The sequence below is a fragment of the Chiloscyllium plagiosum genome, unplaced genomic scaffold (assembly GCF_037043375.1).
Source record: "Chiloscyllium plagiosum isolate Xiang-an unplaced genomic scaffold, Cpla_swu_hap1 HiC_scaffold_11, whole genome shotgun sequence".
Lineage (NCBI taxonomy): Eukaryota > Metazoa > Chordata > Chondrichthyes > Orectolobiformes > Hemiscylliidae > Chiloscyllium > Chiloscyllium plagiosum.
This window is the reverse complement of record NW_028270149.1, coordinates 87,809,265-87,824,205: the sequence shown is the minus strand read 5'-3', so window position 1 is coordinate 87,824,205 and position 14,941 is coordinate 87,809,265. Positions and strand designations below refer to the sequence as shown.

General features: G+C 42.4%; 1 protein-coding gene across 6 annotated transcripts in view; it reads left to right on the top strand.

Annotated features, from left to right (window-relative positions):
• LOC122557046 (gamma-aminobutyric acid receptor subunit alpha-3-like) overlaps nt 1–14,941 on the top strand; it is a 274,530-nt gene that overhangs the window by 67,571 nt on the left and 192,018 nt on the right. For all 6 annotated transcript variants that reach the window (XM_087992291.1, XM_043704284.2, XM_043704283.2 and 3 more), the window contains one exon: nt 13,513–13,580. In XM_087992291.1, the coding sequence (XP_087848417.1) occupies nt 13,513–13,580 (68 nt within the window). The remainder of the gene's footprint in view (nt 1–13,512; nt 13,581–14,941) is intronic.

Genomic DNA, 14,941 nt, shown 5'->3' with positions numbered 1-14,941 from the left:
TGCAGAATCGTTAATAGTTTGATGCAGTCATTGTCAGTTCCAGCGCGGCCTTTGTTAATTTCAGCGTGGTCGTTTTCAGTTTCAATGTCTGCGCAGAGTCCATTGCAGTAGTACTGGGTGCTCATTGCTCTTCCTGAGAAGGATGATTACAGCAGCCCTGGCTATTAGCACTTTGTATTGATACCACATCAAACAGTTAGCATTTCAATCCAAGGTGTTGGTTGGACTCAGACACTTTGGCGGGCAGTGTATGCTACTCATTTGTATTCTCTTCCCCCACCTGTCTTAAACTAATCAACTAGTTTATGAGTGCTAGGTAAAAAGATTTTGACTATTCACCCTATCCATACCCCCCTGATTTTAAAAATCTAAATAAGGTCACCAGCAAACCCCATCCCCCCACCCCAGCCTTTCCCAATTCCTAACTCTCCAGGGAAACGTGCCGCAGCCTATTCAGCCTCTCCCTATTGCTGAAACCCTCCAATCCCGGCAACATCTTTGTAAATCTTTTCAGAACCCATTCAAGTTTAATAGTATCCTTCCTATAATGTAGAGGCCATTTATCTGGCATTCACAGAATTTTGATTTAATTCAAGGAAGGGGAAGTCTGGGTGTTAAATATTCCTGGTTACAAGATGTTCAGAAAAGATAGAAATGGGAGGGGGGTGAGGAGGTGTAAAAGAGGAAGGTGGCATTTTAGGTTACAGAATGTTACAGTTTTCAGGAAAGAGGATATTTAAGAGGGTTCAAAGATAGCGTCAATTTAGACCTAAAAGGGTACAACGTTTGATGTATTCTATAGATCAGCTAAGAATAATAGAGAAACAAATCTCCAATGAATGCTTATCCTTTTCTGTAGCTATCTCAACTGAGAAAATGGATAACGGCAGTCCCAATTATAACTATGGTCTGGTTAGTAAGTTTGTAGATGATATGAAAATTGGTGGAGTTGCTGATAGTGCTGACGATTGTGAAAGGATACAACAGGAGCTGTTAACATCAAAGAACACAGGAGTATACCACAGGAAAAGGCCCTTCAGCTCTCCAAGCCTCTGCTGATCGTCATGCCCTAACTAAACGGAAAAACAAACCTTCTGCCCTATTCAGTCCAGATCTGTCTATTCCCTCCAGATGCCTCTTAAATGTTGCCAATGTGACTGCTTCCACCACCTCTTCTGGCAGGGCGCTGCAGGTTTCTACCACTCTGTGTGAAAAACCTCCCTTGCATGTCTCCCTTTAACCACCCCCCCCCCCCCCACCTTGAACCCCCCTTGTAATTGAAACTTCAACCCTGGAACAAGCATCTGACTGTCCAACCTATCTTTGCCTCGTAATTTTGCTGACTTTTATCAGGTCTCCTCTCAGGGTCTCCATTGAAAACAGTCAGAGTCTTTTTAACCTTTCCTCATTACCAATGCCCTTGAGACCAGGCAACATCCTGGTGAATCTTCCCTGCATGGTCTCAGTAGCTTCCACATCTTTCTGGGTAGTGTGGTGACCAAACCTGCACACAGTACTCCAAAGGAGGCCTAACAAGGCTTTATGTAGCTGCAAAATGGTTTGCCAACTCTTGTACTGCATGTCCTGGCTGATGAAGGCCAGCATGCTATATGCCTTCTTAATCACTTTGGCCACCTCTGTTGCCACTTTTAGGGAACTGTGGAGTTGTAGCCCAGATCCATCTTTATGTTAATGTTCCTAAGGGTTCTGCCATTTACAGCATAATTCACGCCGAAATTTGATCTTCCAAAATGCATCGCTGTGCCATTTGTCTGGATTAAACTCCATCTGCCCTTCCTGTGCCCAAGTCACCAATCTATCTGTATCCTGTTGTATCCTTTTCACAATCACTAACTGCATCCGCAAACTTACTAATCAGACTGTAGCTATAATTGGGACTGTAGTTATCCATGAGTTGGTTGGGATAATGTTTGTAATGGATAAGCATTTCTAGATTGTATTCAAGAGAATTCTCTACAGCAGTATGTGTCCAGTCCAACAAGAACTAAAGCACTGATTGTTGGGCAAATGATAATGAGTGAACAGTTGGGGAACAGTATGCTTTTCTATCCTATAGTTCATAGGGATGGTGGTGAACAGCCCAGGTCAATCTAGAGTATGAAAAACCAACCAACAAAATGGCAACTACAATGGGTCAAGAACAGCTGAGGAGGACAGACTGAAATGAAAATTTAGAGGGAGAAATTGCCGCTAAAGAATGGGCTACCTTCGAAAAGAAAATAGGTCAAATGGAAATGTGAGACAAATAAATCCAGAGCTCTCTGGGCAAAAAGAGAGATTAAAATTAACTTAAGAAAAAGTGTGGTTATGGAGGTGTCAGGTAATAAGTACGGAGAGAGAAACTGAGTTCAGAAAGTTTGGAAGGGAGGTGGAAAAGTCAATATGAGAAACAAAAAAGGATTATGAAACATGACTGGCAGCTAACACAAAGGGAAATCCTAATGTCTTCTATAAAAGTTGGTAGTACTGTTGCCTCACAGCACCAGGGACCCAGGTTTGATTCCAGCCTCGGGCAACTGTCTGTGTGGAGTTTGCACATTCTCACTGTGTCCGCGTGGGTTTCCTCCGGGTGCTCCGATCTCCTCCCACAGTCCATAGATGTGCAGATCAGGTGAATTGGCCATGCTAAATTGCCCATAGTGTTAGATGCATTAGTCAGAGGGAAATGGGTCTGGATATGTTACTCTTTGGAGGGTCAGTGTGGACTGGTTGGTCCCAAGAGCCTGTTTCGACACAGTAGGGAATCTAATCTAATCTATAAGTCAATAGTAAAAGAGAGCTGAAAGGATGAGTACGGATAATAGGGATGATAAATTTGTATTTAAAACCAAGGAGTGTAACTGTGATATTAAATGAGTACTTGTAATTTCCCTTTACCTAAAAGGGAAATTTTGTTAGCAATTGGAGAGGCAATGGCAATAAGCTTTCAGTCTTCCTTAGATTCGGGGCGATGCTGGAGAACTGGGGAATCACACAAATTCTGACCTTCAAGAAGAAAATTATAAAAAAAGCCCAGCAATTAGAGATGAATCGGCTTAACTTCAATGATGGTTAACATTCCAGAAACAGTCATTCAGGAGAGGATTAATAGTCACGTGGAAACATGTGTTGCTTTGGAAGATTCGGCATTAATTTGTTAAAGGAAAATCATTCCTAAATATCTGACAGGAGTGTTATCAAGTGGAAATGGAGAAGATTGATGAGGACAAGGCTGTTACATAGTGAATGTGGACTTTCAGAAGGTGTTTGAGACAGTCCCATACAACAAACTTCAAAGAAAAGTGATAAGTTATGGAATAAAAGGGAGAGTAGCAACATGGGTACAAAGTTAGTTGAGGGAGAAAACAAAACAGAGTAATGGTTAATGGATGTTTTTAGGCCTGGACAGTCAGTTTTTGAACCCTGTTTCCTGATCTGTTTTAATGATCTCGTTCTCTGTGTGCAGAGACAGTTTCAAAGTTTACAAACATCACAAAGTTTGGAAGAATAGTAAACTGTGAGGAGGGTAGTGTGGAACTTTGAAAGGACATTGATAAGTTGGAGTGTACGGGTAGGTGGTTGATGAGGTTTTAATGTGGCAAGGAATGGAGTGACAAATGTTGGTAGGAATAACAAGGAGAAACTGTAGCAGGAGCTCAGACATAGTCGAATGCAGTGGGGAGATCTTAATGGGCTGGGGGTTATTAACTAAAGTTCATCTCAGCTAAGGGACCTTGTGACACTATCCTTACATTTAGGTCAGGAGGCTTGGGTTCAGGTGCTAGCATCTCCAGAGGTATGCGAACAGGTTCATCTCACAATATCAGTGTGTCAGCTCTGCTTCAGCTGCAGTCCCACCTGAAGCGTTCAACCTCAGACTCTGATGATCAGTCAGGCTGTCTCATTAAATATGGAACAAAGGAAATCCCTCGTTGGTCAAAGAATTGCAGGACATTCCCATAAAATATGCAAGTCACCTGCAGCTAAGCATTTAAAACTTGCAAAAGGGAATATCTGGAAAATTAATTTATCCACTCCATTCACAGTGATACCACAGATAAATGAAAATGTATGTGTAATGTGGACAGTGAAATGTAACATGCCTGCATTGTGTTGTAAACTTCAAATCTTCTTGTGATATAGAATAATAATACAAGTTATTGAAAGAAGAACCAAACACACATTGAGGCGGTGGGGGGGTGGGGAGGGGGCAGGGGTTTGTGGAGGGATGAAATGACACTTAATGTGCAGAAATGTGAAATTGGAGCAAATCATCAAAACCCTGAACTTGAGATTCATTTTCATTTGCACCATGATTTTTTTTTTCACAGATTTTTATCTAAGAACTGGGATTTTCTCAGATGTTGTTCATTTTCTTTCTAGCTGTTAGTTTCCTCCCTAGGTCAGATGAAACATGTAAGAGAAAAGGTTTCCGCTTAAAATTAACATTGGACTTGTCAAATAAGTGACAAAGATCACACAGCAAGGCGATCATTTGGAGATATAAGATTCTCAATGCTACTTACAATAAAATAGCCTTCCCTTCCCTCATCAAACCCTCTCTCTCAGGTGCTAACAGCTAAAGACGTGAAGGCTAATAAATTTGCCCTCATTCCACGCTCCCTCTGTTATCTCACTATCTTTCACTATCTTATGGCAGTTTACCCGAAAGTAAAATCAAGGCCACACTTGGTATATTACCAATTGAGATTAACTGCAAACTGTAATTTAGCTGTCGAGTCTCTCTGAATGACCAGTCATTAATAGCATAGGTTAGTCTAAGACAACTGTCATAACGAGCATCATGCTTTGCTGAAACCAGTATTGAATACCAAATGTTTTGAAAATTAATTCTAAAAGTCATCGACTTGCTGCCATTTGCCATGTAAAACTGCTTCTTGGTGTCCTGATGGCTTTCTGATTTATAGAAGGAAGAGAAGGGTACTTGGGAGATCAGCAAGCATCATGTAGCTGAGTTGGAGTAGAAAGTGACCATTTCTGGGAAGGCAGGGAAGAAGGAAGTATGGGTGACCTACACAAGACAGGATGTTCAGTCATTGTTCCCCTATTGTACTTCCATGTTAATTTCCTCTGGGATTACACCACTACGAAGCAACTTGCAATGTTTTACGACATGAAGAGAATATGTAAACGTTGTTGTTTACCAACTAAGCTCAGTAATCAGGACTAAACTTATCCCTGCTGTTTGAGAAAGTTTATTGTGTTTGCTTATTGTTCGAATCTGGTCATAAATCGTTCAATGATGCTTGAGTAAAGTTATGACTGCGTTGAATTGTACATGAGCTGGGGAAAAATTGGCCAGTGACAAAGCTGCTCTGGTCTCCCTGGATCTTCTGTAAATTGAGGGAGTAGACAACATTGAATCGAGGCTCCCTGTGTAACATCCAGTCACTGAGCTATTCCAATTGTTACAAATAACTGTCCTTACAAAGAGATGCATCCAGTAGCTGTAGTGAATTATCTTACAATCTTCAATATTCTATTACTCTGTTTGCAAACATTGTTACATTTTGCTAGTTTTTCGTAGCGGCTGAATATTTTCAACAGAATCATTTGGGTTCAGACTGTAATTTTATTTTTGCCACTCAACAGAACAAGCAGGATAAGGGAGTTTACACAGATCCAGCTGATTGCAGAGCTTCCAACCTTCCCAGACAAGGCAAACATCACCAAGATCCTACTGCCCACTCGACGGAACCCTCCCTTACTAAACCCCACCCCTACCCAGCTCTCCAATGTCCAGCCCTGTCCATCCACCCCCTCCACCCTCTGACTGCTGCGAAGCGGCCTTGCCTACACTGCTGGGAGGCTGGCACAGCAGGGGCTCTATGTGACATTGCCAACATTGACAGACGGTGTGAAAGGTGCCAATAATTCAATAATTCACTCAGCAACCTAATTGGCATCCTGCTGCGAGTGAGTGGGCTGCCAGCACAGAACAGCATGCCATAAGAAAGCAGGCATGATGCTCTTGGTCAGAATTTACTTGGTCCTGGCACCCCGTTCTTCACATTTCCCATCCCTCACCCCGTTGCGACAAAGGGCAGGGGGAATTGAATGCAAAGATTATCTCCTCTTGCCTATTTTCACTGGTCAGGCAGCCTAGCACCAAGCATGTCTTTAAAAACTGGAGCCAGACCTTTCAGCGTATCATTAAGAAACACACCTACAGTGGTAATAATTTGGACCTCCGTTCTGTAAAAGGCATTTGATGTTAAATCATTTGTAAATTTTCAGTGTGAATAAGTTAATGTTAAACAAAGCTATTCAGGGATATTATGTAAAGCTGGCTCTATGGATTAAAGAACAAAGTACAGTACAGCATAGGAACTGACCCTTTGACCCACCAAGATTGCATCAATACATGATGCCCTTTCTAAACTTACATGCCTACGTGATGTGTATCCCTCTATTCCTTGCGTATTCATATATCTGTCAACATGCTTCATAAATGTTGCTTTTGTACCTACCTCCACTGGTTCATCTTGCAGCTCATTACAGGCACTTACAACCCTCTGTGGTTTGCCTCTTAGATCTCCTTTACATTTTCCCCCTTTCACCTCAAACTTATGTCCCCTAGTAATTAACATTTCTACCCTGGGAAAAAGACTCTGATGGTTCATGCCTCTCATAATTTTATGAACTTCTATCAGGTTGCCACCTCCCCACCCCATCCTTCACCATTCTGGTATAAACAAATCAATTTCTCCTCATAACTATTATCCTCCAAACCAGACAACGTCTTGTTAAACTCTTCCTGTACCCTCTGAAATACCTCCGTACCCTTCCTGTAACCTGGCGACAAGAACTGGACACAATATTCCAAATGGGGCCAACTAAATATCTAGATAGCTGCAAAATGACTTGCCAATTCTCATATCCTATGCTCCAAGTAATGAAAGCAACATGCCATATGCCTTCCTGATTACCTTAGACACTTGTGTTGCCACTTGCTGGGAACTGTGGGCCTATACTCTAGATCCCTTTGTATGTTGATACTAAGTCAGAGATCAATCAAGCTCTTAGAAACCTCACATGCGAATGATTTCCCATGTAAATATCTAGGAAATCTCCTGCTACAGGTGTGCCACATCTCATTGCAGGATTGGTTCTAAAAATCCCATATCAGTAACGACAAAATTGACCAGCTTTACATGAACAATCTATTCATTGTAGGAAAAGAGGTAACAATTTGAAGATGTGTTACAATCTAAAAAGCACACCCAAGCAACATAGAGTCATAGAGATGTACAGCATGGAAACAGACCCTTCAGTCCAACCTGTCCATGCCGACCAGATATCCCAACCCAATCTTGTCCCACCTGCCAGCACCCGGCCCATGTCCCTCCAAACCCTTCCTATTCACATACCTATCCAAATGCCTCTTAAATGTTGCAATTGTACCAGCCTCCACCACTTCCTCTGGCAGCTCATTCCATACACGTACCGCCCTCTGAGTGAAAAAGTTGCTCCATCGGTCTCTTTGATATCTTTCCCCTCTCACCCTAAACCTATGCCTTCTAGTTCTGGATTCCCCCACACCCGGGAAAAGATTTTGTCTATTTATCCTATCCATGCCCCTCATGATTTTATGTACCTCTCTCAGGTATATCAAACTCCAACGCTCCAGAGAAAACAGCCCCAGCCCATTCAACCCCTCCATATAGCTCAAATCCTACAACCCTGGCAACATCCTTGTAAATCATTTCTTAACCTTTTCAAGTTTCACAACATCTTTTTGATAGGAAGGAGACCAGAACTGCACGCAATATTCCAACAGTGGCCTAACCAATGTCCTGTATAACCACAACATGACCTCCCAACTCCTATACTCAGTACTCTGACCAATAAAGGAAAGCATACCAAACACCACCTTCACTATCCTATCTACCTGTGACTCCACTTTCAAGGAGCTATGAACCTGCACTCCAAGGTCTCTTTGTTCAGCAACTCTCTGTAGGACCTTACCACTAAGTGTATGAGTCCTGCTAAGATTTGCTTTCCCAAAATGCAACACCTTACATTTATCTAAATTAAACTCCATCTGCCACTTCTCAGCCCATTGGCCCATCTGATCAAGATCCTATTATAATCTGAGGTAACCTTCTGTGCTGTCTTGTACATCTCCAATTTTGGTGTCTTCAGCAAACTTACTAACTATACCTCTTATGCTCGCATCCAATCATTTATATAAATGACGAAATGTAGTGGACACAGCACTGATCCTTGTGGCACTCCACTTGTCACAGACCTCCAGTCTGAAAAACAACCCTTCACCACCACCCTCTGTCTTCTACATTTGAGCCAGTTCTGTGTCCAAATGGCTAGTTCTCCCTACATTCCATGAGATCTAACCTTGCTAACCAGTATCCCTGGGGAACCTTGTCGAACACCTTACTGAAGTCACATCTATCGTTCTGCCCTCATTAATCTTTTTTGTTACTTCTTCAAAAAGCTCAATCAAGTTTGTGAGATATGATTTCCCACGCACAAAGCCATGCTGACTATCCCTAATCAGTCCTTGCCTTTCCAAATACACGTACATCCTGTCCCTCAGGATTCCCTCCAACAACTTGCCCACCACCGACGTCAGGCTCACTGGTCTTTAGTTCCCTGGCTTGTCCTTACCACCTTTCTTAAACAGTGGCACCACGTTAGCCAACCTCCAGTCTTCCGGCACCTCACCCATGACTATCAATGATACAAATATCTCCGCAAAAGGGCCAGCAATCACTTTTCTAGCTTCCCACAGAGTTCTAGGGTGCACCTCATCAGGTCCTGGGGATTTAACCACTTTTATGCATTAAGACATCCTGCACTTCCTCCTCTGTAATATGGGCATTTTTCAAGATGTCACCATCGATTTCCCTACATTCTATATCTTGGTCGAATTTGAAAGCTGAGTACAGGATTAAGGATAGGATTCTTGGCATTGTGGAAGAACAGAGGGATCTTGGGGTGCAGGTACATAGATCCCTTAAAATGGCCACCCAAGTGGACAGGGTTGTTAAGAAAGCATATGGCGTTTTGACTTTCATTAACAGGGGTATTGAGTTTAAGAGTCGTGAGATCTTGTTGCAGCTCTATAAAATTTTAGTTAGACCGCACTTGGAATACTGCATCCAGTTCTGGTCGCCCTATTATAAGAAAGATGTGGATGCTTTGGAGCGGGTTCAGAGGAGGTTTGTCAGGATGCTGCCTGGACTGGAGGGCTTATCTTATGAAGAGAGGTTGACTGAGCTCGGACTTTTTTCATTGGAGAAAAGGAGGAGAAGAGGGGACCTAATTGAGGCATACAAGGTAATGAGAAGCATAGATAGTCTCTGGCTATCGACTCTATTTCCCAGGGCAGAAATGACTAACACGAGGGGTCATAGTTTTAAGCTGGTTGGAGGAAAGTATCGAGGGGATGTCAGAGGCAGGTTCTTTACACAGAGTTGTGAGAGCATGGAATGCGTTGCCAGCAGCAGTTGTGGAAGCGAGGTCACTGGGGATATTTAAGAGACTACTGGACATGCATATGGTCACAGAAATTTGAGGGTGCATACATGAGGATCAGTGGTCGGCACAACATCGTGGGCTGAAGGGCCTGTTCTGTGCTGTACTGTTCTATGTTCTATGTTCTATAACCTTTTCCACAGTAAATACTGATGCAAAATACTTGTTTAGTATCTGCCCCATCTCCTGCGGCTCCACCCAAAGGCCGCCTTGCTGATCTTTGAGGGGCCCTATTTTCTCCCTAGTTACCCTTTTGTTCTTCATGTATTTCTAAAAACCCTTTGGATTCTCCTTACCTCTACTTGCCAACAAACTGAACCATTCACAAACCAACTTAGATATTCAACTCTCGGAGGAGATTCTTGAACATCAAATCAATATTATAGTGGAAGAGGTTCTTAACTTTAGGTAAACCCTATCATCTGAAGCAGATTCTAATGACAAGAAAGAAGAAACAACCCAATGTGCCCATACATTCCTGCAGTTACATTAAGTTCAGCCACTTTAGCAAGCTCTGCCAATCTAATGGAAGCAACAGAGAAAGAGAAAGCTCGGCAACTTTACTTTTAAGCGTTTTTATACCTTGTCTATCCATGACCAGACTGACCCACCTACAACACAGATCAAGTCCTAGATTCGGGGTGGAGTAGGACATAAAAAGTAAAGACAAAATCAAAGTAAATGCAATTTTAAAAAAAAATCTCAGCAATTTATCTGAGAATGTGACAGTTTTATGAAGGGTATAAAAAAGATTGCGCAAGTGATGTTGTGTAAGGACTTGCAGAAGCTAGAATAATCTTATATCGCAGAGCTGCACCACAGTGGGTATAAATAGAACAGTACGGGTAAGATTGCAAGAAGTTATTGATTGAAATAGTTGATTGGCTTCACCCATGTGAGAGATTGAGACAGACAGAAATATACATTGATGTGAATGGAATAGACAAACTAGCATTAGATGTTAGTTTACGGAGTTGTCGTTTAATAGTATAACAGCAAAATTAGAATTGATTACTCAGATTTAATATGTAATAAACAGTGTTAGAAAGAAACCCATGCCTGAAGATAGCTCTTGACCTTGCCTTCTCTTCAATCAGTTTATGTTGAACACAAACGTATGGTTTTGGGTATAAAACTACACGATGAAATAAATCTCCCACTATCAACGTCCTGCGGTTACTTTTAACCTAAAACTCAACTGGGCCAGCCATATAAATACTATGCGGAAGTAGGTACTGCAGATGCTGGAGATTAGAGGGGTGCTGGAAAAGCACAGCAGGTCAGGCAGCATCCAAGGGGCAGGAAAATTGACGTTTTGGGCAAAAGTCCTTCATCAGAAGTGAGGTTGGGAACCTCTGGGGTGGAGAGATAAATGGGAGGGGGGTGGGGCTGGGGAGAAGATATCTGTGAGTGCAATAAGTGGATGAAGGTGGGGGTAAAGGTGATAGTCGGAGAGGGGGGTGGAGCGGATAGGTGGGAAAGATGATTGGCAGATAAGTTTATGAGGACGGTGCTGAGCTGGAAGGTTGGCATGGCATCAATATGGACTTTGCCAGTTTTCTCATATCCCTTCCCCCCCCCCCCCCCCCCCAACATTATCCCAGTTCCAACCTTCCAGCTCAGCACCATCCTCATGACCTGTCCCCCCTGTCAATCTTCCTTGATGGGATGCACTTGCCTGGATGATTACAACTCAAATCATATTGACGAGGCTTCACACCATCTAAGGCCATTTGATTTATCATCCACGACATTCAACATCCACTCCTTCCACCATTGACGCTCAGCAGTAGCAGCAGTGTCTACTATCTACAAAGTGCACTGCAGCAATTCATCAAGACGACTTAGACAGCACCTTCCAATCTTGCAGTTGCTACCACCTAGAAGGACAAGAGCAGCAGATGCATTGCAATACCAACACATGCAAAACACTCACATCCTGACTTGGGAACATATTACCATTTCTTCAATGTCACTGGGTCAAAATCCCAGAACTCCCTTTCAAATAGCATTGTGGGTATGAACTACATTCTCAAGGGCAATTATGGATGGCAAATAAATTAACCTTACCAGTGAAGTTGAATTTATAAAAATCTTTGTTTTTGCACAAAGATTTCTTAGGGCGCTAAGATAGAGGAGCTGGGATAAACCAACCCTCAAGATTGTCCATTCTATAAGATCATGACTGATCTGCTCCTGTTCTCAACAGCTCTTTCATTCCAGGTTATCATAGACCTCAATTCTTGCAATATTTCAAAAATCTATGTACCCACCTCTTGCTGAGATATTTGTATCATCGAAAGTGACAGGTGAGTTGCTGGAAGACTGGAGGTTGGCTAACGTGGTGTCACTGTTTAAGAAAGGTGGTAAGGACAAGCCAGGGAACTATAGACTGGTGAGCCTGACGTCAGTAGTGGGCAAGTTGTTGGAGGGAATCCTGAGGGCCAGAGTATACATGTATTTGGAAAGACAAGGACTGATTAAGGATAGTCAGCATGGCTTTGTGCGTGGGAAATCATATCTCACAAACTTGAGCTTTTTGAAGAAGTAACAAAAAAGATTAATGAGGGCAGAACGGTAGATGTGATCTATATGGGCTTCAGTAAGTTGTTCGACAAGGTTCCCCATGGGAGACTGGTTAGCAAGGTTAGATCTCATGGAATGCAAGGAGAACTAGCCATTTGGATACAGAATTAGCTCCAAGGTAGAAAACAGAGGGTGGTGGTGGAGGGTTGTTTTTCAGACTGGAGGTCTGTGACCAGTGGAGTGCCACAAGGATCGCTTATGGGTCCTTTACTTTTGTCCTTTACATAAATGATTTGGATGTGAGCGTAAGAGGTACAGTTAGTAGGTTTGCTGATAACACCAAAATTGGAGGTGTAGTGGACAGCGAAGAGGGTTACCTCAGATTACAACAGGATCTTGACCAGGTGGGCCAATGGGCTGAGAAGTGGCAGATGGAGTTTAATTCAGATAAATGCGAGGTGCTGCATTTTGGGAAAGCAAATCTTAGCAGGACGTATACACTTATTGGTAAGGTCCTACGGAGAGTTGCTGAACAAAGACACCTTGGAGTGCAGGTTCATAGCTCCTTGAAAGTGGAGTCACAGGTAAATAGGGTAAAGAAGAAGGCATTTGGTTTGCTTTATTTATTAGTCAGAGTATTGAGTACAGGAGTTGGGAGGTCATGTTGTGGCTGTACAGGACATTGGTTAGGCCACTGTTGGAATATTGTGTGCAATTCTGGTCTCCTTCCTATTGGAAAGATGTAGTGAAACTTGAAAGGGTTAAGAAATGATTTACAAGGATGTTGCCAGGGTTGTAGGATTTGAGCTATAGGGAGAGGTTGAACAGGCTGGGGCTGTTTTCTCTGGAGCGTCAGAGGCTGGGGGCTGAGCTTATAGGGGCTTACAAAATTGAGAGGCATGGATAGGATAAATAGAGAAAGTCTTTTCCCTGCGGTTGGGGAGTCCAGAACTCGAGGGCATAGGTTTAGGGTGAGAGGGGAAAGATATAAAAGAGACCTAAGGGGCAACCTTTTCACACAGAGGGCGGTATGTGTATGGAATGAGCTGCCAGACGAAATGGTGGAGGCTGGTACAATAGCAACATTTAAGAGGTATTTGGATGGGTATATGAATAGGAAGCGTTTGGAGGGATATGGGCTGGGTGCTGGCAGGTGGGACTAGATTGGGTTGGGATATCTGATCGGCATGGACGGGTTGGTCTGTTTGCATGCTGTACATCTCTATGACTCTAGAGGACACTGTGCATAATAACAGGGATCTATTGATGAATTGTTCAATCCACCCTGTACTTTCAGTTGGATGTTCTGCTGTCAGGCAAAACCCGTTCATCTTCTTTCTGCTTTTCTGCCCTGGACTGTGTTGGAAGTTTAAATGACTCATCAAGACTGATATTTTTAATGTTAAAGAAGAGTATGTTCCAGTCACTTTTACTTTCAAAATGTTCCTCCTTTCTTTTCCCTCACAGAAAGCGTGACTGAAGTTAAAACAGACATCTACGTTACAAGTTTTGGGCCAGTGTCTGACACAGACATGGTGAGTTTGTGAGAAAATAGACTCTGGTGTCTCTGAATGGTAGACTGGGAAGTGAAAAGATGGGAGTATGCGCCCCTCCGACAAAACAGGGTGGGAATGAGAGGATGGAATTGTGCATCTCGCAGATCGAGTGAGAGTGCGATTGGAGTGAAAGATGGTGATGTGAGAATCCGTACACGTTTGGGAGACATATACAATGATGGATACTGACTGAGGGGGGTGTGATTGTGCATTCTAGTGGGCTCTGGATTGTAGTCACATCCTGGCATTTCTCTGGTTCTCAGAACACTCGCCCGGTTTCCTGTGTGTGGACGACCAGCCTGCACCAGGTTTCCTGTGTCCTGACAATGAGGCTAACCCAGATTTCCTGTTGGATGGGCTGGTCTTTGTTGTGAATGTTATAGATTTGATAGTGTAAGTCACTGGTTAAAAAGTTAATGCTCAGGTTTGATTCAGAGAGGATTTGTTTATTTTCATCCAATGGTGAGAATTATTTTCGAATACAAAATATTCCAAAAAAGCATTGTGCCAAAAATTGTGTGAATCAAAATCTACAAATTACTAATAGTAACATAAAAACTGAGTAAGACAATTTTACAGTTACACAACTAGAGTTTGTTCTGAATGGACCAGTTATTACATTAAGAGTTCTTCAGAAGAATTGGAGGCTGCAACATTTCAAGCAGCTTGCTGTCTAGAGGAATAAATGGAACAGATTTCAGAGGCTGTTTTATAAAGATAAGAATGGGAATATGGAAAAGATTTTACTTCCATCCAGAAAATTATTACCTGAAATATTTCTTTAAGCAATTATTTTAAGGTAAATGACTCATTGTATTCCCATAAATTCATCTTTCTCAAAGGTAATACTCTCACCATGAAAAGTGTTGTACATGGGTTCTTCAAGGTGAAAACATCTTTCCTTGAATCCACCCCCAAACCTTCTGAACTTTGCTTTAATTCTGTACCCCTTGGTTATTAAGCCCACCACTAAGAGGAAAGAATATTTCTATTCATCTCTGCCCCTAACTATTTTGTACATCACAATCATATCCTCCTCTCAATCAACTCTGCTCTTGGGGGAACAGCTCCGGCTTATCTATTGAATAAAAGTAAAATACTGAAAATGCTGGAAATCTGAAACAAACACAAAAAATGCTCGAGAAACTCAGCAGGTCTGGCAGTATCTTTGGACAGAGAAGCAGTTAATATTTTGTCTCATCTTCAGATCAATTCTGAAGATGCAAACTAATCTCAACTGTGTTCAGGTCCACACACAGTCTACTTCTGTCCCTAATTGACACTACTTGTTCCCTAGTTATCCTCTTTATCTCTAATATTCTTACAAATTTCCTTTCAAT